Below are 25920 nucleotides of genomic sequence, written 5' to 3'. Positions count from 1 at the left end.
AGCACTTTTGTTGCACACCCGGATATGGTGCTGCCTGCATTGACCCTGATACGAAGTGCCCCACCAACGCCGAGGTCAACATCCAAGCGGTTGCCACCTGCCCGAAGATGCAAGGGGGAAATTAAGTCACCCCCAAAAAGATGGCCTAGCCATTTTTTCGGGGCTCAAAAAAAAATAAGACCCGGCCTTATTATATGAGAAACACGGTAGCTTAGGCTAAATGGTTCCTGTATATAATGTCCAATTTAAGAGATCATACAATTCTATGAAGATGTGCTAAGTACTAATTTGCCTCTCAGTTAATGTAGCAAGAGAAAAAATTACCATTGTTTGAACTGAAGCAGCCTCACATCCAGGATTACGTATATTTGGGGTATGCTACAGCAAATAAAGAATAAACACTTTTTTCCTGCATTTGCTTAAAACTATATCTCAAAATGTCCGCCATCCTTTTGTTAAACCAATTGTGTGGCCAAATGATTTCTCAGAATGAGTTGCAGATTCTTGGTAATTCACAAGACTCCAATCATTCTTGCAAGAAATCTGTCAACGCAGAACACATTGGCTCTGAAAGCCATTACAAAAGCATTCTCATTGTTTTGAGTGCTAGAAAGGCTTTTTCTTGTCAAGAAAATCAGAGTTTTTGCCTCTGAACCATTTCTAAGATTCAGTGATGTACAAGGCAGTGCAATTTTTGCTAGATAGTCAGCAGTATGAATTAACATTACATCTTTACTGTTATAGATGTGAAAAAGCTACATACATTTGACAGTGTTGGTTGCTGTTAAGTTCCTTCAGTTGAAAATTATCTCTTCGCTATAGAATTCAGCTTTGATAGAACAGTAGCAGCATTTCAGTGGCATGTCAAGGGCTGTGTTGCAAAAGGCAACAAGACTACATCAAAAGATTTTAAAAGGCAGGGGGAAAATTGAATTAAATTTTTCCAATTACAGTACTCTTCAAGGTTCTATAATGTAACACAAGTGCACAAGAAACAGAAAAAGAAGCTTCACCCATTTATACAATTCAATTATTAATATTTAGGGGAAAAGAGATCTTAAAACATGCAAACTGGTCTATGCGGTTCACAGTTCTAAAAGGCCACTGAAGGCATTCCTATTGTTAAAATGTCTGTTCAAAGATACTTTGTATACTGGATTATTATTTTCATTCTAGGCTTAAACTAATTTAAGGAATATATGAGCAAAAAAAGGAGGAATTTCTCTCATACTTATTTTCTCACTTGGGATTGTGATATGGGAAGTGGTTGGTCAAAACTGAAGACATTTGGTGTAGGAGTGGGATTCAACTTTTTTTACCACCAGTTCTGTGGGCGTGGCTGGTAGGAGCGCTTTGTGCATGCATGCGCAGGGGGTTTGATACTGACCAGAGGTGGTATTCAACAGGTTCTGACGAGTTCTGGAGAACCGGTAGCGAAAATTTTGAGTAGTTTGGAGAACCGGCAAATCCCACCTCTGACTGGAGATTTTACAGCATCCTTCCCGTCACACCCACAGAACCGGTAGTAAAAAAATTAGAATCCCACCACTGATACTGACCTTCTCCTGCAATCCTGCACTGTTCCTGTGTATTCAACAGCTGACACATGGCAATCCGCTATGCCATGCAAAGTAGCTGAGCTTCAAAACCAGGAAATAAAGGTTAGTATAGAGCTAGGGCTGGAGGGCCGGCCCAGCAGTTGATTGTCGGAACAAACCTGTTCGCTCACAGATGATCCTTGGAGCTACCAGTTAAGCCAAATTGGGCCAAACCGGTAGAGTACCACCCCTGATTTGGTGGACAATTGAATTTGGGGAGCACTGGGAAAATGTTTTATCTGCAGTTTGCCTGATAGCTGAAATTTCCCAAGGCAACCTTGCAGGTTTCTAATTATATAAAAGAGGCCTTTAATTTTAGATTTGTTTAGAAATTGTGCAAAATATCCCAGCATTTTAAATCCATGGGTATAGCAATTTTTAACCTAGCATGCAAATTTCATTCTTGTTGGGCAGAAGAACTTTTACGTGAGTGGTAGAATACATGCTCATTGTGCAAAATGCCCTAGAACGGAATTGAATGGATTGGGAGGGGGTGGGAACCTTCTGCCTGAAATGATGGTGAACATTACTCTGCCCATCAGAATAAACAATAGCTAATCCTTTCAATCCGGAAGCGTCTCGATGCTTGATAGTCAAGCATTTGTTCAATGTAAGGCATGCTAGCTTTTAGTGGTGTATCTATCATTGTAGGAGTAGAGTGCAAGATTCATTTTAAGCCGTGAAGCAAACAGATAAAATCCAGATAAGTATGCTTTATCTTACATCCTCATTGGCCTAGCTGATTCATATGGATATAAGCTAAAATGTAGAAAGGTGTTTTAAAGGCTAAGCATAAATATTCTATTTGTGAATCTCTCTATGAAATTCTTAAGATTGCAGTAATCTATAAAGTTGACAGTCTCGCTGAAGTTAATGCCTGAGTTTACTTGTGCTGATTATTCATGTTTTCTTTTCTGTATTAAGTTACAATTTGTTGCTAATACTTAAGAGGAATATGGGTTGTTTCCATGAATGTGTAATGCTTACTGTAATGAATTAATGCAGGAACTAATATTTCCACCACAAAAAAACCTGCTATGATCAGGTATCCCTTGGGCCAGCAAAGTCCCTGGACTTAGAAAGGTAGAATGAAGAGCTCTGGCTTTTAACTCCTGGACAATAGACCCATAGCTTTGATTTTCGCAGGAGATAGATCCCATGCATATATTGCTTCATTTTTTTTCTAGACCTGTCTCTCAGGTCAGTGAATATTCTGGATAAGCAGTATTTTTTCAACCCTAGCAATGTTGAGATGTGTGGACTTCAACTCCCAGAATTCCCCAGCCAGCCAGTCAAGCTGGGGAATTCTGGGAGTGGAAGTCAACTTATTAAAAAGTTGCCCAGGTTGAGAAACACTGGTCTAGAGAGTAAAGTTTTCCTACTGTGCCTGTGGGAATCCTAATTGCTTATATGATTGTTATGTTGTAGCTGATCGAGTCCAATAGCATCTAGTTGAAAACATGCTCTTTCCCCAGGAGCAGAAAGAAAATTGTTCCAATAGCAGAGAAATAACAGATCAGCTCCTAACTGACAGGATGATTTTGGAAAACTGCAAGAGGAAGACCAACTTGTATGTAGCATGGATTGATTACAAGAAGACATTTGATTCCTTGCTACGTGATTGGATAACCAATGCCTAGAAATAACAGGAGTCAGTAGAAACTTCAGAAGCTTTGTGCAAAGATCAATGGCACAATGGAAGTCATAGTTGCTGGTCAATGGTGAGAGAATGGGAGAGGTTAATATTGAGAGGAATTTTCCAAGGAAACTCGCTACTGTTCATCATTGCACCGATTCCTCTCTCAACAGTACTGAATGCCTATCAAATATTAAATTTTTTTTGCCAAGCTATCCCACCTTCTTCATATGGATGACTTGAAGCTGTATGGAAAAACACCATCTGAAATAGAATCGGTGTTCAACACTGTCTGTATATACAGCCATATATTGCAATGGAGTTTGGATTTGACAACTGTGCCACGCTCATCATCCACAGGTGAAAAATAGTGAAAACTGAGGGAGTCAAGATGTTCTATGGAAATAACATCAAGAGACTGAATGTAGATGATCACCATAAATACCTGGGCATCCTTCAAACTGACAACATCAAGCATACTGAAGCCAAGAAAAAGGTTAGAAATGAATACATCAAAAGAATAAAGAAGCTCTTAAAGTCCAAACTCCATTAAGGTAATATAATCAAAGCAACCACAGCCATTGGCTATACAACTGGAATAGTGGACTGGATTAAAGCAGAACTAAAAGCCTGGACAAGAAGACCAGAAAAATAATGACAATGAATCATACCCTTCATCCATGCAGCGACATTGACAGATTACTTACCAAGGAAAATGGGTGGCCATGGAATATCACATTTACATCAGATAGTTGAAGAAGAAAAAGGGGCATTGGAAGAATATCTGAAGGATAGTGAGTAAGATGCACTGAAGCTAGTATACCAAGGAAGGTCTACTGAGTATTGGAGAGACCAAACTGGCATATAGGAAGCACCAAATGAAGGACAGAGAAGTGCCATGGGAAGCCAAAGCATTTCATGGCCAGTACATTAAAGAGAAATAGAAGGGAAAACAGATAATAACAAAACCTGGCAGTGGCTAAGAGCAGGAAAAGTTGAACAGACAGAGAAGCTAATTTTGGCTGCACAAAACCAAACCTTAAGAACAAATGCATACAAAGCCAGTATTGAGAAGACAACAACAGATAGTAAATGTCATCTCTGGAAAGAAGCTGAAGAAAAAGTGGACCATCTGGTTCACTACTGCTGGAAGATCACACAGACTGACTACAAACAACGGCATAACGAACTAGCAACAATGGTGCATTGAAAGATCTTTAAGAAATACCGTTTGCCTGCAAGGAAGAACTCATGGGTCCATAATAGAATAATAGAAAATGAAGAAGCTGAAGTGTTCTAGGACTTTAGTGTTCAAACAGACTAGCCCCTGCCATAACACCCCAGACTTAACAATTGTCAATGAGGAAGACAAAAAAATCTGGACATGGCAATACTTGGAGATGGCAGAATAGAAAAGAAGAAACTGGAGAAGATAATAAAATGCAAAGATCTGCAAATAGAGATAGAATGACTCTGGCAAAAAAAAAAAAAAAAAAAATCAAAGGTAGTGCCAATAGTAATAAGCACCTTGGATGCAATCCCAAAACAACTGGAGCATCACTTGAACACCATCAACATTGACAAAATCACCATCAATCAATTGCAAAAGGCAACTTTACTCGGAATGTCCTGCAACAATCCCTCTAATGTATCCCATGTCCTTGTGAAGGACTTAATAGGTGGACAAAAATGCCAAATCCAGTCTGAACATCTAGTTGACAGTGCGACAAATAATGATAATACTTTGCTTTCTTTATTCCCTCTTCCAGTTCACTTAGTTTTGCTGTGGTCCATTTAATGTTTTTAATTAAGTGATTTGAGTTCATATCTCTGTTCCAAAATATGATTGCAGATGTTGCATTATGCGTATCATTAGACTTCAGAATAAAATATGCAGATTTTTTTCCCTTGCTGTTTCTATTACTGTAATGGAAAATGGCTTTCTGAGCCAGGATCTTTTAGCCATGTTTTGGATGCTTTGTCATTTTGTATGCAAACCAAGTACGTCCGTAAGTCACTGCCTCCTTGCAGATTGAGTTAAAGGACTGGAAACAAACCAATATCTTACACAATTTTTTCCTTATTCTGAGTCATTCTTGCCTACCTCACTGACAAGAATTACGTATTGCAGTTTTGAAAATGTTGTTAAGTTTCCTTGGAGAAACTTATTCATTAATGAGTTCCTGATTCAAAGTTTTATACTGATGCTATTTGATCCATTGAATCAAATAGTTTGTTATATGAAAAACTTACTGTCACAGTGATATTTCTGGTGGCTTGTATTTTAATACTGTATTTGAATTCATGTTTGGAGATTCTGCTTACATGATACAGTTAATATACTACTTTACCATTATGGCACTTATTGGAATTTATTTACATTAAAAATTCTATCTTACTAGTGTATACCTGATATTTGGTGCAACTAGCAGTGACTAAAAATGCAACATTAATGTACAAGAAGGTCTAAAAAGGTTAAGTAAAGGCAGGAAACCATTTTAACATTTACATTGCCTGGATAAATGAATATCTTCTTCATGTTTCATCTGGCTGTTAAAGGATCACCAAAAATGCTAGAATGATGTCCACATTTAGTTGCAGCCATTAGAATAGGACAGGACACCCATTCCTTTGCCACAATTTGAACTTTTTAAAAAGCATATGTGGTGTTGTCTACATCACTGAATTAAGTGGGCCATTTAACTCCTGATGCTGAATTTGGAGTTATTTTTCCTGAGATTGAAATAAATATTCTTTATAATATTATCAAATATTGACAATGTGAAATAAACAGTCTAGTTCACCATTATAATTACTATAAAAGGAAGTTTGTGGCAGCTAAATGTGTACTCTAAATAAAGGTCAAAAGATACGCAGAACAAAAGAAGCTGCCAAAAGTTCAGTCACATTCTGAATGCAGTCATATCTGCAAGATTACAAAGCAAGGATTAAAAGGGTTAAAAGGAGGCTGTGGCTGTGTCAGAAAAAAAAAATCACAAATCATCTTCTAGATCACCTAGAAAAGGTAGGACAAAGTTGTCTGTGTCATTATTTACAGGTAGTTGTCATTTAATGGTGGGGACCATCACCTCGGCCATTAAATGAAGTAATTGTAAAGTGAAATCATAAGCTTACTCATGTTATTACTTCAGCATTCCTTTGCTTTACAGATTTGCAAAAGTTGTAAATGTAAGGAATATTCAAAGTTACTTTTTCATTAGTGTTGTAACTGAGAATGGTTGTTAAAGAAGGCAGTGGCTAAATGAGGACTACCTGTATTTCATTGAATTTAGAGGCCACCCAATTCTGAATGATTCTAGGTATCTTATATTTTAAAAAGTAAAGAAGAAGTATAAGATAAAGAACATACTTGTCTGTGGGGAAAAACTGAGATACTGAGTAGAAAGCATCAAAGCCTGATAAATTCAAACTCTGATCAATAGATCAAGAGTGAAAAGAGAAGGAAGCCATTCCATTTTGGTTTTTCTTTTTATTATGTCTTCTCTCCCTTGGGAAGAGTGGAATATATTTGGTTCAAAGTCAAGAAATTAAGAATCCAGTTCCTGAGGATCTGGAATTGGAGATCTAGGATATATAGAGCAATATAAGAATTGGTGGAAGCTTGATGTAAATTATTATTTTTTTATTTTATGAAAAATATTCTAAACTATGTTTTTTTGTTACCCAATTATTCTGCTTTTGTCTGTGTATATATGTATTTCTGGCTTAAGACAGTGGCTGGAGATAAAAACTGAACACTTCAGTTGCTCTTTTTTTTCTTGCTCTTTGATTTTCAGCTCTTGTTCATGTCCTTAACCTTGATAAACATAATAAAGATGTGCATTTCTTAGTGACTCAGACCACTTATTCTGAACAGATTATAATGCACATGATCTCTTTGCTCCAATTAAGCTACAAAAAAGAATGGAAGCAGGAAGTTTGTCACGTTCCACCTCTTGAGTAAATCTGTACAGAGAGAAAGAGTTTCTTGTGAATAAAGTAGATAGTAACATTCATCAAGTGGGCTGTCCTAGGGAATTGTTGGCAGCATGCAGGTCTTTCATGGGAATTTCTTATGGGAATTTGGGGTTGGACTATAAGACCTCCAAGACCTCCATTCCAACTCTGTTATTCTGTTCTACTCTACTCTACTCTGAATCAGGTGGCCCATTTCATTACATCCGTCTGCATGGCTGTGTCTTACATTAGTTACATTACATTAAGGGGCGTGCATAAGTGCACCATTGTGCTTCCCGTCCCTGTCCTATTGTCCCCATTTAATCGTACCTATTTTCTGTATTCTTACTCATGTTTATATTTATATTTATATTATTTTGTAAGCAATTGACAAATCAAATAAACAAAAAATAAATTAGTTATCATTAGACACACCATTCTGTGGCTGCAAAGTCAGAAAGATTTAACTAGTTTTCTGTGCAGGTAGCCGTCAAGTTGCGATAGTAATTGGGACCAGAATTTCTGTCACTAAGCATTGCAGTTGTAAAATGGGATGTCATGTGATCACATCGCTTAGTGATGAAAATCTTGGCACTCCTCATTGCTGTCATTAACTCAATTCCACCGGTTGTTAGCCCCCAAATCCTAGCCAGTTGAGGCTTCGTTCCTCCCAGCCCCAAGCCTTTGTTCTTCCCAGTTAGGACACTGCCTCTCCTTCAACTTCTCCCAGTGGCTTACTCCCCCCTCCCCATCTCTGCCCTTCTGATCACTTTGGGGTGAAGCTGCAGCTGCCCCGAGAAGCCCCAGCATGGCCCAGCAGCATGGCACAAAGTTGCAGTTACCCTAGGACAGGGGTGTCAAACTCGCATCATCATGTTGCTGTCGTATGATGTATTGCAACGTTTCCCCCTTTACTAAAATGAGGGTGGCCATGGCCAGCGCATGACACATCCAGCCCATGGGCTGTGAGTTTGGCACCCCTGCCCTAGGAAGCTGTAAATGTCCCAGCCCAATCTCAACTGCAATTGCCCTCGCTACCCTGCACTCCAAGACCTCTGCCACCCCGGGTGACCTTTGCCATCTTCTTGTTCCTGCTGCTTACAAACACATGCCTGGCCTGGCCCTTCACAAAACAACTGCTGGTTGTGTGAGGTCAGTTTCCCCATGTCTTGTGAGGAAACAGCCACACATGAGTTGGGGAAGAAAGAAACTTATGTGGCCAGCAGCTGTTTTGTGAAGGGCTGGGCTGGGTATGGTTGGTCAGCAGTGGGGGCAAGAAGATGACAAAGGTCAGTTAGGGTGGCAGGGTCTGTGAAGTGCAGGGGGTCAGAAGGGCATAGAGGGGGGAGAAATTGCCTGGTGGGGGGAATTGAATTGCAGGTGGGCTATCAACTGCTCAAATTTTAATCACATGACAGTGGGGATGCTACAACTGCTTTAAGTTTGGGAACCATTTGTAAGCCCATTCAGGACTATTGTAACTTTGAAGGGTCATATGCCTGAAATAAACCATAATTAATTCTATAAGCTTATAATGAACCTCAATGGCGCTATTATTTATTACACCAACTATTTAATTTTTATGGAGATGCAGAGTCCCATCTCCCTGCCAATTTATAATTTAATATGAAAATTCACCTGCAGAATTGCAGTATCCTATAGATGGTGCAATCAGCTTGTAGAAGATCAGAAACCTTAATTATGAAATAAAACCTTGCCATACATATTACATGCAACAACATGCAGTGCTGTTCATTCTGCTGTCCATCTGGGTTTTCTCCAGTACTCATTCATTATATGTTTGTTTTAGAGAGGTAGGTAATCCTGTATTGTATTAAAAACTGAAATTTGGAAGGTCTAGGTTTTACCTTCACTGCTGAAAAAATAGACACTGATAGATACACACACACATATACTCTCATCTCAATCTATTGTATAGGATTTCTATTGTGGCGGATAAAATGGAGCTCGTGGGATATAAATCAGATCAATCAATCGATAATCTGCTTAGTTTCTGCATATTTTCATAGGCTGAATAAGATTTGTAATCTCTGCATCTTGAGTTGCACTGACAATTTCATCATAATGTCTTTATCATTTTCTTCCAGGAGAAATCTAATTAGAAATACAAAACTCATCTGGATTTTTTAAAAAGGCAAGAATCAGATTGCATCCATCTCTATTGGTGAATTAGCTGCTGTATTTATCGTAGAACTTGTCTTTTTAGATTTTATAGTGCTGTAATGACAACTTTCATCTAGGCCCTTCCTATGGTACTTAATATGGTATTTTCTTAACACTTTTGAGATAGTGTTAAAGCAGTCAAAGGTTTTTCCTTCAAAAATACTTGTGTATATCCACTAGAGTTTTCTCTGGCACAAATCTGGAAGAGAGCGAGAAACTGTTGGCATGCTGTTAAAAAGCTTATATTAGGAAAGGAATGTTTTGCAGTAATGTGGTCTATAATTAAAGCATCATCTCTGTTTGGAAACTTAAATTATGATGGATGTCACAGACTTCCAGAAAGCTAGTGTCAGACAAGGCATATCACACCATACAGACAACTGAGGGTTTTTGAAAAAAAACCATTTAAAGACCTGTTTGGTCTGTGGTTGATGCTAAAATAAATAGGCATTCTGAAGGTGACATTTAATGATGTATCTTTTATTTGTGTGTCCATTGAAATAAGCAAGCAGCAATCTAGAATAGGAACCTTTTATCTAATTGTTGGGTAATCCCATATAAATAAATAATACAGTTAGTCCTTGACTTACAACAGTTCATTTAGTGACCATTCAAAGTTACAATGGCACTGAAAAAAATGACATGACTGTTTTTCATACTTACAATCATTGCAGCATTCCCATGGTCATGTGATCACAATTCAGATGCTTGGCAACTGACTAATTTATGATGGTTTCAATGTCCTGGGATTACGTGATCACCTTTTGCGATCTTCTGACAAGCAAAGTCAATGGGGAAGCCAGATTTACTTAACATTTGTGTTATTGATTTAACAACTACAGTGATTCCCTTAACAACTATGGCAAGAAAGGTCGTAAAATGGGAAAAAATTCACTTAACAAATCTCTTATTTAGCAACATAAAATTTGGGCTCAGTTGTGGTTGTAAGTTGTGGACTACCTGTACTAGTAATTTATACAACCTTTCTTTGAAAAGCTATGCATGGTGATACTAATTCATTATATACTTACGAATATAAATTCAGCAGGATATTATTTACTGGAGATTAATCCGGTATTAAACAGCAAGATTACGTGTGGGTGTAACCTTCACTGTCATTCAGGGTGTTAAGAAAACTTACTACTTAGTTCTTCCTCTACTCCAATAGTCATCTCAACTCAATGAATTTAATAAACTCTGCTAGACTTTTGGGATGTTCAGCCCAGGAGTATGGTGTGAGTGAGTTTTTTGACATTTCATAGCTCTGGATTGGTTTTTTTTCCCCTTTTTCTTTTTTCTTTGCAGCTGAACTCCAGCCCTAGCCTGATCTAAGAGCATGGCACAAAGGGGAGTTTTGGTGCATTGTGGCTCTGGGGCTCTTTTTTTCTTTTTCGTAGCATGAAGCCAACACCAGCCTGACCCAGTAACCGGGCATGCTTTGTCAGCAGTGGGGGCTGGAATGGTCAGCTTAGGCGGCAGAACACAGGTCAGTGTAGAGCTAAAAGGCATAGATAGAGATGAGAGATAGCCGACTGGAAGTGTGTTGACCTGGGGCGTGGCACAAAGGCAACATAGTCAAATAAGCAAGAAGAGTCCCTTTAATACCTCCAACTTTGCCCCCAATGTCCAGGTTACCTTCTGGCTGGAGAAAAAAACTCTCCCAAGAACAGTCTTTAAGTGGAGGAAATTCAGTCCGAAAACAAAGTACATACAAACTGTAAATAAAAATCTACAGAAACCATGCTGGAGCAATTAACTTAACAGGGCAGGATAAGGAATTGCAGATTTGAAAGGCCAACAGAGCACACACAGTTGGGAAGACGCCAGGAACCCAAATAAGCCTCAATAATAACAGATAACTCACAATTTGCTTCCAACAACTTTGCTGTGCATAGCTTCCCTTTTTAAACACTGTTCCCAGCTGCAACTAATAAAGGGAATCAGGGCCCTTTCCTCTCCCATAAGCCATGCAACTCACGTTGCTCCCTTCTCCATTCCTCCCTGTGTGCCCTAGGATGAATAGGAGGCGGCCTGAGTCTTCCTCTGAATTCCCTCTCCCTTGCTCTGCCCAGCCAGTCTTTGCCCTTCCCCAGTTTCTTCCCCAGCCAACGGAGCTGCACTCCCTGTCAGCTGCTCGGCCTCCCACTTGGAATCAGATTCAGACGGGCATGACAGGAGGCAGTTGAAGTGCCCCTGTGGTTATAAATTTGGGGAGGCTGCCAAGCATTCAATTTTTGATCATGTGACTGTGGGTGATACTGCAACAAGTATAACTTCTTGTTCAGCGCTGCTATAACTTTGAATGGTCCCTGAACATATGATCATAAATTGAGGACTGTCTGTACATGTCTAAATCTCCTCTTCAACTTGTCCATGTTCTGATAATTTTTTTTGCATAACACTGAGTTTTGTTTTCCCAACGCCTTAAAAAACATTGCTAAAAGTGTTTGGGAAAACCAATTTTTGTTCTGTTGATTTTTCCACAATGAACCAAATTAAACCTTTATTCACTGCTAAATTTAGCACTGTATTCTCAAAATATTCAGTTTACTCTCATTTATGAAGTGAAACTACTGCAAGGTAGATTGGGAATTAACATTGGAATATGTGAAAGAGTTAACTTAAGTATTAAAAACACATCTGAAAGTGGCCTTGAAAAGTACAAACAGAATTGTTCTTGTAGCCCTTTGGGGTAGGTATACTGTGCTATTTATTACAACTAAAGCCATAACCTCTGATGACTAATACTTGACTCAGCCATCATTTTTTCAAAGAACTGATTTTGTTTATAAAAATAAAATCCACTGAAGGATACTAGTTTGAAAGGATAATAAAATTTATAAGCTAATGCTGTATCAGTTTTATCCGCTACATTAGATGTTCATCAGTAATTTTAGCGTTGATTCAGTCATGATTATAATAATAAGAACTGCTTCCAGTAATTGGAATCACTTTCATATGCAGTACTATTAAACTCAACAATACCACACTTGCAGATTTCAGTGCTTCATTATGACATTCAGATGTAATGTCAAATATTGTTCATAAGCCTATGACTTTCATATTCTGTCTTTTACCCCCTATTGTTTTGTCTTTTTACAACTGACAATTCAATCATGGTTCAAATCTTTTCAAATAATGTTTTAATTTATGGTTTTTTCAGTAACATTTAGATGAAACTCTTCAACTCTTCTTGAAACTCTTCTTGATTTCCTAAGTTGGCAGCAAAGCTTCATAAAGAATTAATGCCAACCAAAACCAAGCATTTAATAGTGAGTGCCATACCATGTGTACTAATCAAACAGATGGCAAGAAAGTAGGGACAAGCAGGCACAACACAGGTTATGTAGACAGTAAACACAGTGTCAGACATAAAGATCTCAAGTGCCTATATACAAATGCACAAAGTCTGGGGAACAAACAGGGTGAACTCGAACTACGAATACAGGAAGGTAAATATTATATAGTTGGAATAACAGAAACTTGGTGGGATGAAACCCATGATTGGAACATACTGGTAGAAGGATATAAACTATTAAAAAAAAAACCCAGACCCCATAAAAGAGGAGGTGGAGTTGCACTGTATGTGAAGGACCACTATATTGCTACAGAAATGCATGAAACCAATGATGAAAACCTCCTAGAATGCATATGGGTCAATATAAAAGAAGAAAATAATGACATGGCCATAGGTGTATATTATAGGCCACCCAATCAAGCAGAAAAAATAGATGTCCTTTTTGCCAGCCAACTAACAAACATATGCAGGAAACACACAACAATAGTAATGGGAGACTTCAATTATCCTGATATCAATTGGAAAACTAATTCTGCACCAAGTGAGAAATCGAATAAGTTCCTAACCAACCTAGCTGACAATTTTGTTGTCCAAAAGGTAGAGGGTGAAACTAGAGGGATAGCCATACTGGACTTAATTCTTACAAACACAGAAGAAGTGATAGAGGGAGTTGAAACTGCAGGAACCTTGGGTGAGAGTGACCATGTCATACTAGAATTCAACATAACACAAACACAAGCAACAGAACATAATGACACCAGAGTCTTGGATTTTAAAAGAGCTGATTTCAATAAACTCAGGGAGAACTTGGGAAAGATTCCATGGATGAAAATCCTAAAGGGAAAACAACTCAAGAATCTTGGGAAACTCTAAAAAGTATGACCATAGAAGCCCAGACCAGCACAATACCACTGAGAAAGAAAAACAAGAAATCCAAGAAGAAACCAGCATGGCTGCACAAAGATCTCTCTGGCAAATTGAAAGAAAAAAAGGACAAGTACAAAAAATGGAAAGAAGGACATACAGCTAAGGCAGAATATCAGCAGATAGCCAGAATGTGCAAAGACGAAGTCAGGATAGCAAAGACTCAGAACGAACAAAGACTTGCAACAAAAGTCAAAGATAATAAAAAAAGTTTCTTCCAACATATAAATAACAAGAAAAAAATCAAGGAAACAATTGGTCCACTAAAGAGAGAAGATGGCAAGGAAGTAACAGACAACAGAGAAAAAGCAGAACTGCTTAACTCATTCTTTGCATCCGTCTTCATGCAAAAAGAAACTATAGCTCAACCCACCAAAAACATAACTGTGAAAGACAGACCAGAAATAAAAGTTAAAATAAGCAAAAAAAAAATAGTAAGAGAACACTTGTCTGATCTTGATGAAAACAAATCACCGGGGCCTGATGGATTACATCCCAGAGTTTTAAAGGAGCTGGCAGAGGTCATCTCAGAACCACTGCACCATATCTTTCAAAAATCCTGGAGCACCGGGGAACTACCAGAGGGCTAGAAAAGAGCTGATGTGGTTCCCATCTTCAAAAAAGGGGGAAAAAACAGACCCAGGAAACTATAGACCAACCAGCCTAACATCAATACCCGGGAAGATACTAAAAAAGATAATAAAAAAAACAGATCTGCCAACAACTAGAAACAAGTAAAGTAATAACTAGTACTCAGCACAGGTTTGTTAAAAACAGATCATGCCAAACCAATCTTATTTCATTCTTCAACACAGTGACTAAATTAGTAGACAAGCAAAATGCTGTGGATATAATATATTTAGATTTCAGCAAGGCATTCGACAAAGTAGATCACAACCTACTTCTTAGTAAGCTAGAAAAAAGTGGAATAGATAGCACCATCACTAGATGGATTCGCAACTGGCTGGCAAACCGTACTCAACAAGTAGTCCTTAATAGGTCTAAGTCTACATGGAGGGAAGTAAGCAGTGGGGTTCCACAAAGTTCCGTCTTAGGCCCAGTAGTCTTCAATATCTTCATTAACGACTTAGATGAGGGAATAGAAGGGGAACTTACCAAATTTGCAGATGATACTAAGCTGGCAGGAATAGCTAACACCCGAGAAGATAGGCTCGAGATCCAGATGGATCTTGACAGACTAGAACACTGGGCCATATCTAATAAAATGAAATTCAATATAGAGAAAAGTAAAGTCCTACACTTAGGCAAGAAAAACCAGAAGTACACATATAGACTGGGTGAAACCAGGCTCAATAGCAGTAACTGTGAGAGGGATCTTGGAGTCTTAGTGGACAACCAGCTAAATATGAGCCAGCAGTGTGCAGCCGCCGCCAAAAAAGCTAATGCAATCCTAAGTTGTATTAACAAAGGGATACAGTCAAGATCAAGGGAAGTACTAATGCCACTCTATAAAGCCTTAGTAAGACCACACCTAGAGTACTGCATCCAGTTTTGGTCACCACATTATAAAAAAGATGTTGAGACTCTAAAAAGTACAGAGAAGAGCAACCAGGATGATTAGGGGACTGGAGGCTAAAACATACAATGAACGGTTGCAGGAACTGGGCTTGGCTAATCTAGTAAAGAGAAGGACCAGGGGAGACATGATAGCAGTCTTCCAATATTTGAGGGGTTGCCACAGGGAGGAAGGAGTCAAGTTATTTTCTAAAGCGCCTGTAGGCCAGACAAGGAATAATGGATGGAAACTGAACAAGGAGAGATTTAACCTGGAAATAAGGAGAGACTTTCTGACAGTGAGAACAATCAACCAATGGAACAGCTTGCCCTTGGAAGTTGTGGGAGCGCCATTACTTGAGACTTTCGTGATTGGACTGCCATTTGTCAGAAATGGTATAGGGTCTCCCGCTTGGGCGGGGGGTTGGACCTACAAGATCCCTTCCAACTCTGATTATCTGTTATCTGTTAATTTGTTTCATATAATATTTAGATCTTGTTTTTTATTATTTATTTATTTATTCATCCTATTACTGTTAACTTACTATTTTCTGTCAGTTTTGAAGAGCATAGCTCTGAAAATGGTTTAAAATAAGCCTACTTGTTTGTTTATTTATTTGACATACTTTTCTATCCTTTGCAGTCTGAAAATACAGATTATTCCAAAGTTATAATTGTGAATAAAGAAGTGGAGACGAGGACAAAGCTTAGTGGTAAGGTGAGCTATAGAAGAGATATAATTCCAGATACTTTGGAATCTTTGTTTTTTGAATTTTAATGTCTGTAGCTTTAACTTAGGATAATTCTGAAATAAAATAGGAGTATAGTTATTGATAGAAAGCTAGAGAAAACTTTTTTGTGTTTCTTCTTAAGAGGTATGCTAATATTGACATAGTAAATTTAAACACTATGTAACTGAGACCAATATATGACTTAGTCAGAGACACTTTGTGGTATATGAACTAAGAACATAAATATGTCAGAACAGTTAACTGTTCTTCCTTTTGCATCTCATTTGCAGCATTTAACAGCAATATATGATGCCTGTATTTATTTTACTATGTATTCTTCACATATATTTTTAAAATATTTTTTTTCATTTGTTTAGGGTTTTTAAATTTGTAAAATACTTCCAGAATATTAACTATCTCTTTGGGGAGTTGAGGTGACTTAAAACTGACATCAGCTAAAATATCTCTGTTCATTTCTTTCATAGCAATTTGTGAAGTTGCTAACTCTTATTTTCTTCTGTTATACATTACTTTGAATATATAAGATTATAAGAGGAAGTGAAAATAAAGCAAATCATGGTTGAATTAATTGAAACTGCAGAATGCTTTGATCTTTCTCAAATTAGTGCAGATACTATTTGAATGCTTTTTTTTTTTTTTAGAAAAGTGTGGCTCAAAGGCATTTGTACATGTGTTTATTGCAAACAACAAAGCTAATATAAGAAAAAAATAGTATTGCATACTTAGTATTTCCCTGATAAATATTGAATAGTATACCATGTAAAGATGAAAATGGTCCATAGCATACATATTTTGTTACTGGGAGTCAGTTTAGTTTAGTGGGTTAAAGCACCACCAGGCTAGAAAGTGGGAGACTGTGAGTTCAAGCCCTTCCTTAGCTATGAAAGCCAGTTGGGTGATTTTGTGCCAGTCACCTCTCTCAGCCCAATCCTCCTCACATTGTTGTTGTGTGGAAAATAGGAGGAGGAAGGCATCTTGGATGTGCTTATCACAAAAAATAATAAAGGCGAAACATATGCATATATGTATACATACATATACAGTACATATACATATACATCTCACAGGCAGTTGTGTCTATTTTTTCCAAAGTTATTGAGAACATGCTGCAAATGGCTGTTTGTTGGTAACAATGGGGTGTTTGTGGAGAAAATAAATATGCTATGATTACTGTAACTATTTGACTTCTAACCTGTTCTATGAATGACACTTGTTATACATTTACAATATATGTGTTTCTAAAGAAATAAAGCTGAAATGGGATAGAGTAGAGAAGACAGATTTTAACAATTCATTTGCAAGGTATTATGATGTCTCACCTGGGAAATCATTGGAATAGAGTAATCAATATCATTTGAGGAGAAATTATGTTGTTGAAAAAAGTAGTAATTATTCTGAAGACTAGAAACTGCAATTTATTTACTGAGATTAAATGTTTTTTCGTAGGTCTGATAGATGGAACCTAAGAGACCTGTTTTTCTGTTGACATTTTAATTCATGCTAATTCACGAATATATAGTATACCATCACTGTCTCTTTTCCTTTCTCCTTCAAGATTTGGTTTGGATGCCTTTTACATTAATTTGACCTGCCTATGTAAAGAAAAGGCTCTGGGAGAAATGCTGAAAATCACTTGACTTCCTCTTTTCATGGAAAACTGAACGGAATGTGGTGTTAAATCTGTGAAAGGAGGCCTATAGAATTTAGCTGCAGTAATGAGTTCTGAAGAGAAAGCTGTATCTCCTGCTCACAGAACCTCCACACCATCACATAAAGCTGACTCCTCTTCATCATATTCCCAGTGGGACACTAGGCAGGTAAGTGAAAGAGTATTCTTTTAATTACGGACGTAGAAATCCTGCAAGTTAGTTGGTGTATTTTTATTTACTTCACCTTTAAAAGAAAAAAAGTGAGTCAATGGATAAAATTATGTTTTGGTAAAGATAGCTGGAATTAATAATGGCAAAATCCTTTGTGAATTCTCTCGTTCTTCATTTTCTGGTACCACTTTATCCTACATTATTCTAGTGTATCCACTCATGTTGGATTACTATACAGTCTGCCTAATCCCTTCTACTTCTATCTTGAGACCTTATCCCCGAAGCTTCAGTCTCTCTGATTCTTCCCCCTACCTTATTGGAATACATTCAGTTCTATTGTTAGTTTATTTATTTTTTATTCCATCTCTGACAATATTGAGTTATTTTCAACCCTTCTTCAGATGCTCTGCTGCCATTCCCCGATTCCTTATGATCAAACAGTACTGGTAGGGTCAATCCTTTTCTTTTTCTTTTTTCTTTTTTTTTTGAATACTGGTAGTAATGGCTACCAGTGTAAAAAGTGAAATATTAGTTCTATAATGCCTGACATTATGCTTCCCAAGAATGCCTCTCCCAAGATTTCCCACAAGGGACCCATTGCTGTTCTGAGGAAATTTTCCTGTCAGAGCTGCCTTGAAAGCTGTAAGCTTGTCTATAAGGAAGAGATCATAAATCGTTATATCATTCTTTGTAGAATATATCTTTGTGACTTTGTGAGCTAAAACTTACAGACATAATTTGGAATTGGGCATTAATTATTAATTCCAAATCTAAACATATGTTTTAGATGAAAGATAAATAGATTCTATATGCAATATTACTGTTTAAAATAATTATAAAAATGTGATCTAAGGCATTACTAATTTCTCCTTTGCCTGGTCTTGAATAGTGTCATTACCCACACCAAAAGAAAAAAGAAAAAAGCCAGTTTCTGTTTTTACATAAGGACTCAGCAGTGGCAATTCCAAATGAGATCCATGATTCACAAACAAGCAATTATAAATTGTTTTATTACCCCTAGGTTATGTCAAAATTAATCCCTGGTAATTAACTCCAGTTTAAGAAAGGAATGAATTACAAAAATGAAGAATTGATAGCATTGTATTCCAATAATCATTCATCATTTCTTGAACTTAATTTGATCATTTTAAATTCTGTCATTGGAAAAATTTCTGTCTCCCACATTAGTCAGTTGTTTTCAAGATGCATCTATTTTGCTTTTGATGTTGTCTTTCTATTATTCTTACTAAATGGCTTGGGTATTTAGAATAAAATGTAAATCACTTAACTACATTAAAATAAAATATAAAATAAAAGCATTAAAACATTTGAGACAACTAAACATTATTAAAAGCCAATAAGAAAAGATGGATCTTTAAGGGTGGGCCTAAGTGATTAAAACTTTAATCACTTAAAACTGATAACCAGTACTTATTCCTCTCCAAAAATACAAGTAAAAAGTTCAACTGCTTAGAAAAGGGTATAAAATTCTCTTTTATTATCCCCAGACTTCATTCTGGTTGCTGCATTTTGACTCTGCAATTCCTAAACTATATATAAAGTAGAGCACATTACTGTAATCTGATCTGGAAGTTATGAACGGGTACAATATTTTGATGTCATTTGCTATCATTGTACTATATAGCTAGTGAAAGTGTTCTTGGCCATAGTTTCATTTTATACTACCTAGATGAGACCAGAAAATCCAAGATTATTCTCAAACTTTACACAGGCAATGTAGCTCCATCCAAACATAAGAAACATCAGATTCTCCAGATCATGGTATACCATATCAGAATGAACACCTCAGTTAGCTTGGATTGTTTTCCTTTTATTATCTCTTGTCAGGCTCATTACTGTTTAAGATAGATAGATAGATAGATAGATAGATAGATAGATAGATAGATAGATAGATAGATAGATAGATAGAGCATTATTGTCTTAAAATGAGTCCAAAAATAGATTTATATATGGTAGAATATTGACAAATATTCCTGGATCAAGAATATAAATAAACCAGTTGGGCTGTGCCCAGTGGTGCCATTCAACAGGCAGAAGCTAATTAACCAGCGTAATTCTAGAATCATACAGGTGGAAGAGATCAAATAATCCATAGAGCCCAATTTATTCTCATTGCAAAAATCCAAATTAAAGTGTCCCCAGTAGACTGCTGTCAACCTCCCCCTAGATAACCGCCAACTTTCTGTAAATTTCTTTTCACAAATTGTGTATTTGTGTAATTGTTTCCTCAAGAGGTTTTAACTGAGCATGATTTCTTTATGCAAATATTAAGCACCCAAAGAAGATATTTTCAATATTCTGCTCTTTTAATTTTCTGTAAATTATCTTTTCATAAGGAACAGGTGAGTCATCTTAAAAGAAAGCACTTTCAACAGAACATTGCAAGTCAGATATTCAAATCTTTGTACTTTCAAACACATATATTAAGAATAAATTTATTCTGCTTTATAGTACTGTGCTTGACAGATTTAATTCAACTCAACTCAAGGCAGGATCAAACTCATGTTTATCTTCCAAGCAGAGAGAGAGTTTGACTTACTTTGACCTAATTAATTTCCACATTGTTATAGTGTCTACATTGAATGTGTTCAGATATTACATCAAGTTTTTCCTAAAGTATCCATCTGTGAAGTGCAATGGACCTTCTCTACTATGTGTGGCATCTGCTGTGATAATTAGAGTTACCACATCTGGAAGCAAAAATCCAGATAACTACTAGATGTGGGAAAGAATCAGATTTTTCTGTACATCTTGACTGTCCTGTTAGTGATGGTCTGAATTTCTGCAGCCCAATTATAATATTCCTACAGATGAATCCATTCTTGTCTCACATGTTCACTTTATAAAAGAAAAGTATGTACATAATCCCCTGTTGTATTTTAGACAAGACAGTTGTGCACATAAGCCATTTTATATTAACTCAATGTAATTTTGGAAATTTTAGGGGAAAAAAGTTAATTATAGTACCTTAAGTTGGCAGAAAAAGACTGTTGAATGTTAAGATGATGATTGAAATAACATTCAGTACTAAAATTTGAAAATACTTTGTTTATTTTGTTTATTAGAATAAATGTATATTTTGCCTTTCCATTTGAATCAGATGGGTAACTATAAGACATTTCTGTGGTTTAATATTAAAATATTTTGAAATTATAAACATGGGGAATGATACGATATCTGTTTGTGTTAACACAGTGTGTTTCCATTCCCTCAAAGCATCTTACTTATGTATAAGAACTAAGTATTTTCTATGACAAAAATTTACTCCAGTCTTTTCTTTGTGTTTTAGAGTGGTCATGTGTTAGAGCGAAATGCTTCTGTTGGAAGCACAGACTTAATTATTGGGAAACAGTTGTCAGAGAATGAACCAATCGCTGTATCTAAAGTAAGTAAATCTTGGTCCCTGCATAAGTAGGTAGTTGCAGAACATATTTAATAATTGGAGGTGCTCAGTAAGACTAGGCAAATCATTTGATTGCAGCAATACTATAAGCCAAGTGCCACTCCTCAAAGCACTGAAGCACTGAAGTGCTTGCATTAAGGTCTGTTTTGAGGGCATTTCTAGGTAATCTTCCATTTCTTCAAAAATAGTGATCCTAGGATTCATGATAAATGTGAATGATTCAGATTTTGCTTAAAGAATACAGGCATTTAAAAAAAATATTAAAAGAACTTAAAAGGGTATTTTCTGGATTGCATTTCATGCATATAAATAGTTTATGTTTATAAAGTATTTTTTCAAAATAGTTATTTTTTCAATTGAAGGACTTTTATTTTGTAATGGATCTTGCATGTGCCTAAGGAATCTAATACAGATAGTCCTCTTGCAACAGTTGTGACTATTCAAAGTTACAATGGCATTGGAAAAAAAAGATTATGTAATTAAAATTTGGACTATTGAGCAACTGGTCATATTTATGATGGTTGCAATGTCCTGCGATCATGTGATCACCTTTTATAACTTTCTAACAAGCAAAGTCAACAGAGAAGCCAGATTCACTTAAACAACTGTGTTACTAACATAACAACTACAATGATTCACTTTGCAATTGTTGGAAGAAGAGTCGTAAAATAAGAAATTTTGCGCCTAGTTGTGGTCCTAATTCGAGGACTACTTGTATCCTTTCCATCCTCTCCATCTTCCCCACCTTGAATCATAATTGCTGGATTTCATAACTGTAGAGGTCTAACAGAGGTTGCTCAGCCCTATATTTAAAGTGTGAATCTTTGGAGAAAACTACAAGGATAAAATATCCTACAGCTTCTTGAAACATATGTTTCTCACCTGCATTACGAGGAAGAAAGATTGGATTAAGAAACAGCTTTTTAAAATTAAAAGTTATTCTAGTAATTGAACAAAATAATAAAAAAATATCTGTGCTACATATAATGAAAACATAGTACATCTGTTGTCATACATTCTGGCACTAGAAAAAAAACAATGACTACTATCAGTGCATTTTCTTCCTGGAAAAAGAACAAAGGTGAATCATATGAAACTAAGCAAACTACAAGAAGCATACAGGTCACCCTTGAATTACAATGATAATTGGTGCCTGATTATTAAACAGGTCATTAAGCATGATGTCATGTGACCACATTTCTAAGTGATGGCAGTCCCTGTTGCTGTCATTAACATAATCCAATCATTAAGTGAGAACCCTGATTGGAACCATGTCTAGCTTCATCCTTTTCAGCTCAGATCCTCGGTGAGTTAATTGATTGCTTCAGTTGCTTGGAAGTTACAGTGGCACTGAAAAAAGTGACTTACGACTGTTTTTCACATTTACGACCTTGCAGCATCCCCATGGTCACGTGATCAAAATTCAGACACTTGGCAACTGACTCATATTTATGACGATTGCATTGTCCTGGGTTCACATGATCAAAGTCAATAGGGGAAGCCAGATTCACTTAGCAGTTGTGTTACTAATTTAACAACTGCAGTGATTCACTTAACAAATGTGTCAAGAAAGGTTGCAAAATGGGGCAAAACTCACTTAACAAATGCCTCACTTAACAACAGAAATACTTGGCTCAATTGTGGTTGTGAGTTGAAGACTACCTGCATGATATTTTGAGAATAATTTTGTATATAAATACTGCAAGGTATATAATGAAATACCTTTTACTGAAGACTGAATTCAGCATAACACAATCCTTTAATGTATTCCTATACTACATCAGTAATGCATAAAAGTGCTGTTTACAAGTTTCTCTTCTATTATAAAAACTTAAGGGATTGAACATGATGAGTAGTGTGATTTTGATAATTATTGCTAAGCAGAATGCTTCGGATCAGCCCTCATCATTTGTTTCAAATCAAAGAACATGGTTACAATTTGAAATATTGCTCCTAGAATAATTGTGCCTTGATGTACCCAGCAGTTATGCTAGGTACATCATTTGCAAATGGATATCATGTTTGCTTGCTACAACTTCAGATATGTGCATACCATCCAGGTTTCTTCCAAACATTTTTTTGGGAAAAGAACTAAGCCCAAATAGAACTATGGAGATTTTAGCCACAATTAATTATGAATGGAATGAGATGCTGTCAAAATTGGCACCTCCTAGGGGTATATAGTTTAATCTGAATTCCCTTAGTAATTTTCTTAGCATATACTTCTGGAATGTTCTTCTTCTCAATGTGGTTTATGTAATATCAGGTTTCTTATTTATTTGCTAACTAAAGGCAGTCTTATTGAATTCAGCGGGATAGATTTTATGCAAATGTATACTGTCTGGGTTGCCAAAACAGCTTGAATAATAGGCACTACGAAACTGAAATTTTGATCTATTTGATTCTGTTCCCTTCTCTTCTCCCCACCTTTATTCAGGAGCCAGACAGCTGGGAAATTATAGAAGGCTTGAAAATTGGCCAGACTAATGTCCAGAAGCCAGACAAACATGAAGGATTCATGCTGAAGAAAAGGAAATGGCCTTTAAAAGGCTGGCACAAGGTAAAACATGTCAAGTGCCGTTATTTTCAATTATTACACAAAACATGTCAAGTGCCGTTATTTTCAATTATTACACAAAATTCATCATGAACTGTAGGAAATTGAACTCTGTTCAGAAACTGACTAGCAGTCGTTGAACCATGCCTCCCTCTTAAGTCCCTGACCTTGAGCTGAATGACAGAATCTGAAGGAGGCTTTCACTTCTTTCTTTGTTTTGCACTCATATAAAATATTAAATTCTTATCAGCATTCAAGGGAACATGATTAAACCTTCCTCGGTTTCTCGTAGGGCTAGAAACAATCGGTTATCATGTGATCATATGCCCTTTGCAGAAGTTTAATTGCCTCAGTATATATGTGTATTATTGAATTATAGACACGCAGACAGACAGAGGAAAAGCGAGAGATAAGATGGACTGTGAAATATAAATTGTAGTCTCTGTATGAAGATATATGTGATTCATAGTAAAATGTATTTCTGGTATGGAATAGAAAATACCAAATCCAATGGTTAAATTGACATTTGATTGGAGGAAAAAAAAACAGTATCTACATTTAGTGGTGACTGGAAATCCCTTGTGAACTTGTGATTTATGGTTTGGATGATTAGAAAGGATAGACTATAGAAAGAAGACAGTAATGATGAAATCTTAGAAAGAGAGGTTAAAATATAATTGTACTTATATCTGCTGAGAAGACGATTGGATCTTAATATTTTCTTTTTTCTATTTTCCTTTTTTTTCTTTATCTTCTTACTTTTTTGTATTTTTAGCTTTTTCTTTTATCTCTTCTTTATTGTTTCCTTTTAGTTTGTATTAGTTCTTACTATTCTTAAAACTTAATAATATCTGTCTGTCTGATCGAATGTTGGTTTGATTATTGTAAAAAGTAATTGTTCAGACTCCATCACAATTATTAAATGAAGTGATGATACAGAAATCCTTGAGTATTATGTAAGAAACTGGGTAAATTTTAGGTGTTTTAAAAAGTTAGAGTTTCTCTGAGATTGGAGAAGCATTTGACAGGAATGGTTCTTATAAAAAGTTTATCAATTTGACTTATCAGACTTTTGTGTCTTTTAATTCTGATCCCAAATGTAAAGACTTGCAGGAAATCATTAGTCTTCTGCCAAGTAAAGTTGCTTAAGACCCTAGCCTTCAGACTTCCAGTTTGAGCTTCTTTGGCGACAGACCGAAACCTCGTCTCTGCGAGGCTTCGATCCATGCTCGCTGCTGGAGCACCCCGAACTGGCTGGTTTCGGGGCTAAGCCACCCCGTAGAGGTGGTGAAGAAGGGGGAGATTGCCTGAAGGGTTGAGGAGAGCCGCACCTCTCCTCCCCAGCTGGCCATTACTCCCTTTCCCGAAGGCGGTTGCAGCGGTGGTCAGAAATGGCCACCACAAAGAAGAACAACTGGAAAAGAATGTGCAGGAGGAAGATAAGAAGAGAAAGTTTTGGTTGACCGGGTCAAACAGCAAAAGCAACAGATAAGGTACCCTGGAATTGAAACTATTAAAAAAACAATAACATTATTCCCTAAGAAGATTTTTAAGCTGTGAAGGAGAGAGAAAAGGGAAAAGATTTGGTGTTTTTTTTTTCTCCTTTTCCTATACTGACAGCTAAGAGACTTAAGCAAGAAATTGGAAAAAAAAATCCACTTTGACATTAATAGGCATTTAATGCTGAAAATAAAAAGTCAAAGGGATAATAAAGATTTCTGGATAATCAAAAGCTTTTGAAAAAAAGGGCAGGATCTGGAAGGGAGGAGACTGCCTGGAATTAAAAAGAACTTACAGCAAAATCTCAACAAGACTTCCAAAATATACATTTTAACTGAAATATCTCAACAAAAACCCCAGGAAGAGAAAGTGGAAAAAGAAATAAGAAGAAATAACTTGGGACTATTTGGATTACTTGATGATTTCTGGATTTTGGGTTATTGTATTTGAATGACTAAAATCAATCGGGTGGTTGTTTAAAACTGTTTAAAATGGCTCCACTTTTAGAAGAAGTGAAAATGGAACTTAAAAAGTACAAAGAAGATGCACAAGAAGGGAGAGGTTTTTTTGGCTTCGTATTTCAGTTTTTATGAAGATTTGGAATTATGAGAAACAACAAGAAATGCCTGCAGAACAAGAAGATTGCGACAAAGAAGAAGCCATCTTTAATGAACAAGTAATCTTAGGTGGGGGGGAAAAAGGAAAGGGGGGAAAGAGAATGGAAAGTTTAAGATTGGGAAAAACAACTCCCCAAA

The 25920-nt window shown here is 36.6% G+C and overlaps 1 protein-coding gene across 12 annotated transcripts in view; it reads left to right on the top strand.

The window, feature by feature from the left end:
- The window catches only part of OSBPL6 (oxysterol binding protein like 6), a 101471-nt gene that overhangs the window by 15003 nt on the left and 60548 nt on the right, over positions 1-25920 (top strand). For 8 of the 12 annotated variants that reach the window (XR_015746599.1, XM_087950454.1, XM_087950469.1 and 5 more), the window contains exons 2-4: positions 17420-17681; positions 20995-21090; positions 23546-23668. Coding sequence is in view for 11 of the 12 variants with exons in the window: in XM_087950454.1 (XP_087806580.1) it covers positions 17580-17681; positions 20995-21090; positions 23546-23668 (321 nt within the window). In the remaining variant the exon portion in view is untranslated. Of the gene's footprint in view, positions 1-15755; positions 15831-17419; positions 17682-20994; positions 21091-23545; positions 23669-25920 lie in introns of those variants that run through there. The other 4 variants (XM_087950492.1, XM_087950479.1, XM_087950495.1 and 1 more) reach the window with 2 other exon arrangements.

This window comes from Notechis scutatus, chromosome 1 (genome assembly GCF_049901735.1).
Source record: "Notechis scutatus isolate UNSWTSFEM ecotype Mainland chromosome 1, rNotScu1.2, whole genome shotgun sequence".
Classification (NCBI taxonomy): Eukaryota; Metazoa; Chordata; class Lepidosauria; order Squamata; family Elapidae; genus Notechis; species Notechis scutatus.
Note: the sequence above shows the minus strand (reverse complement) of the source record. Positions and strands in the feature narration are given on the sequence as shown.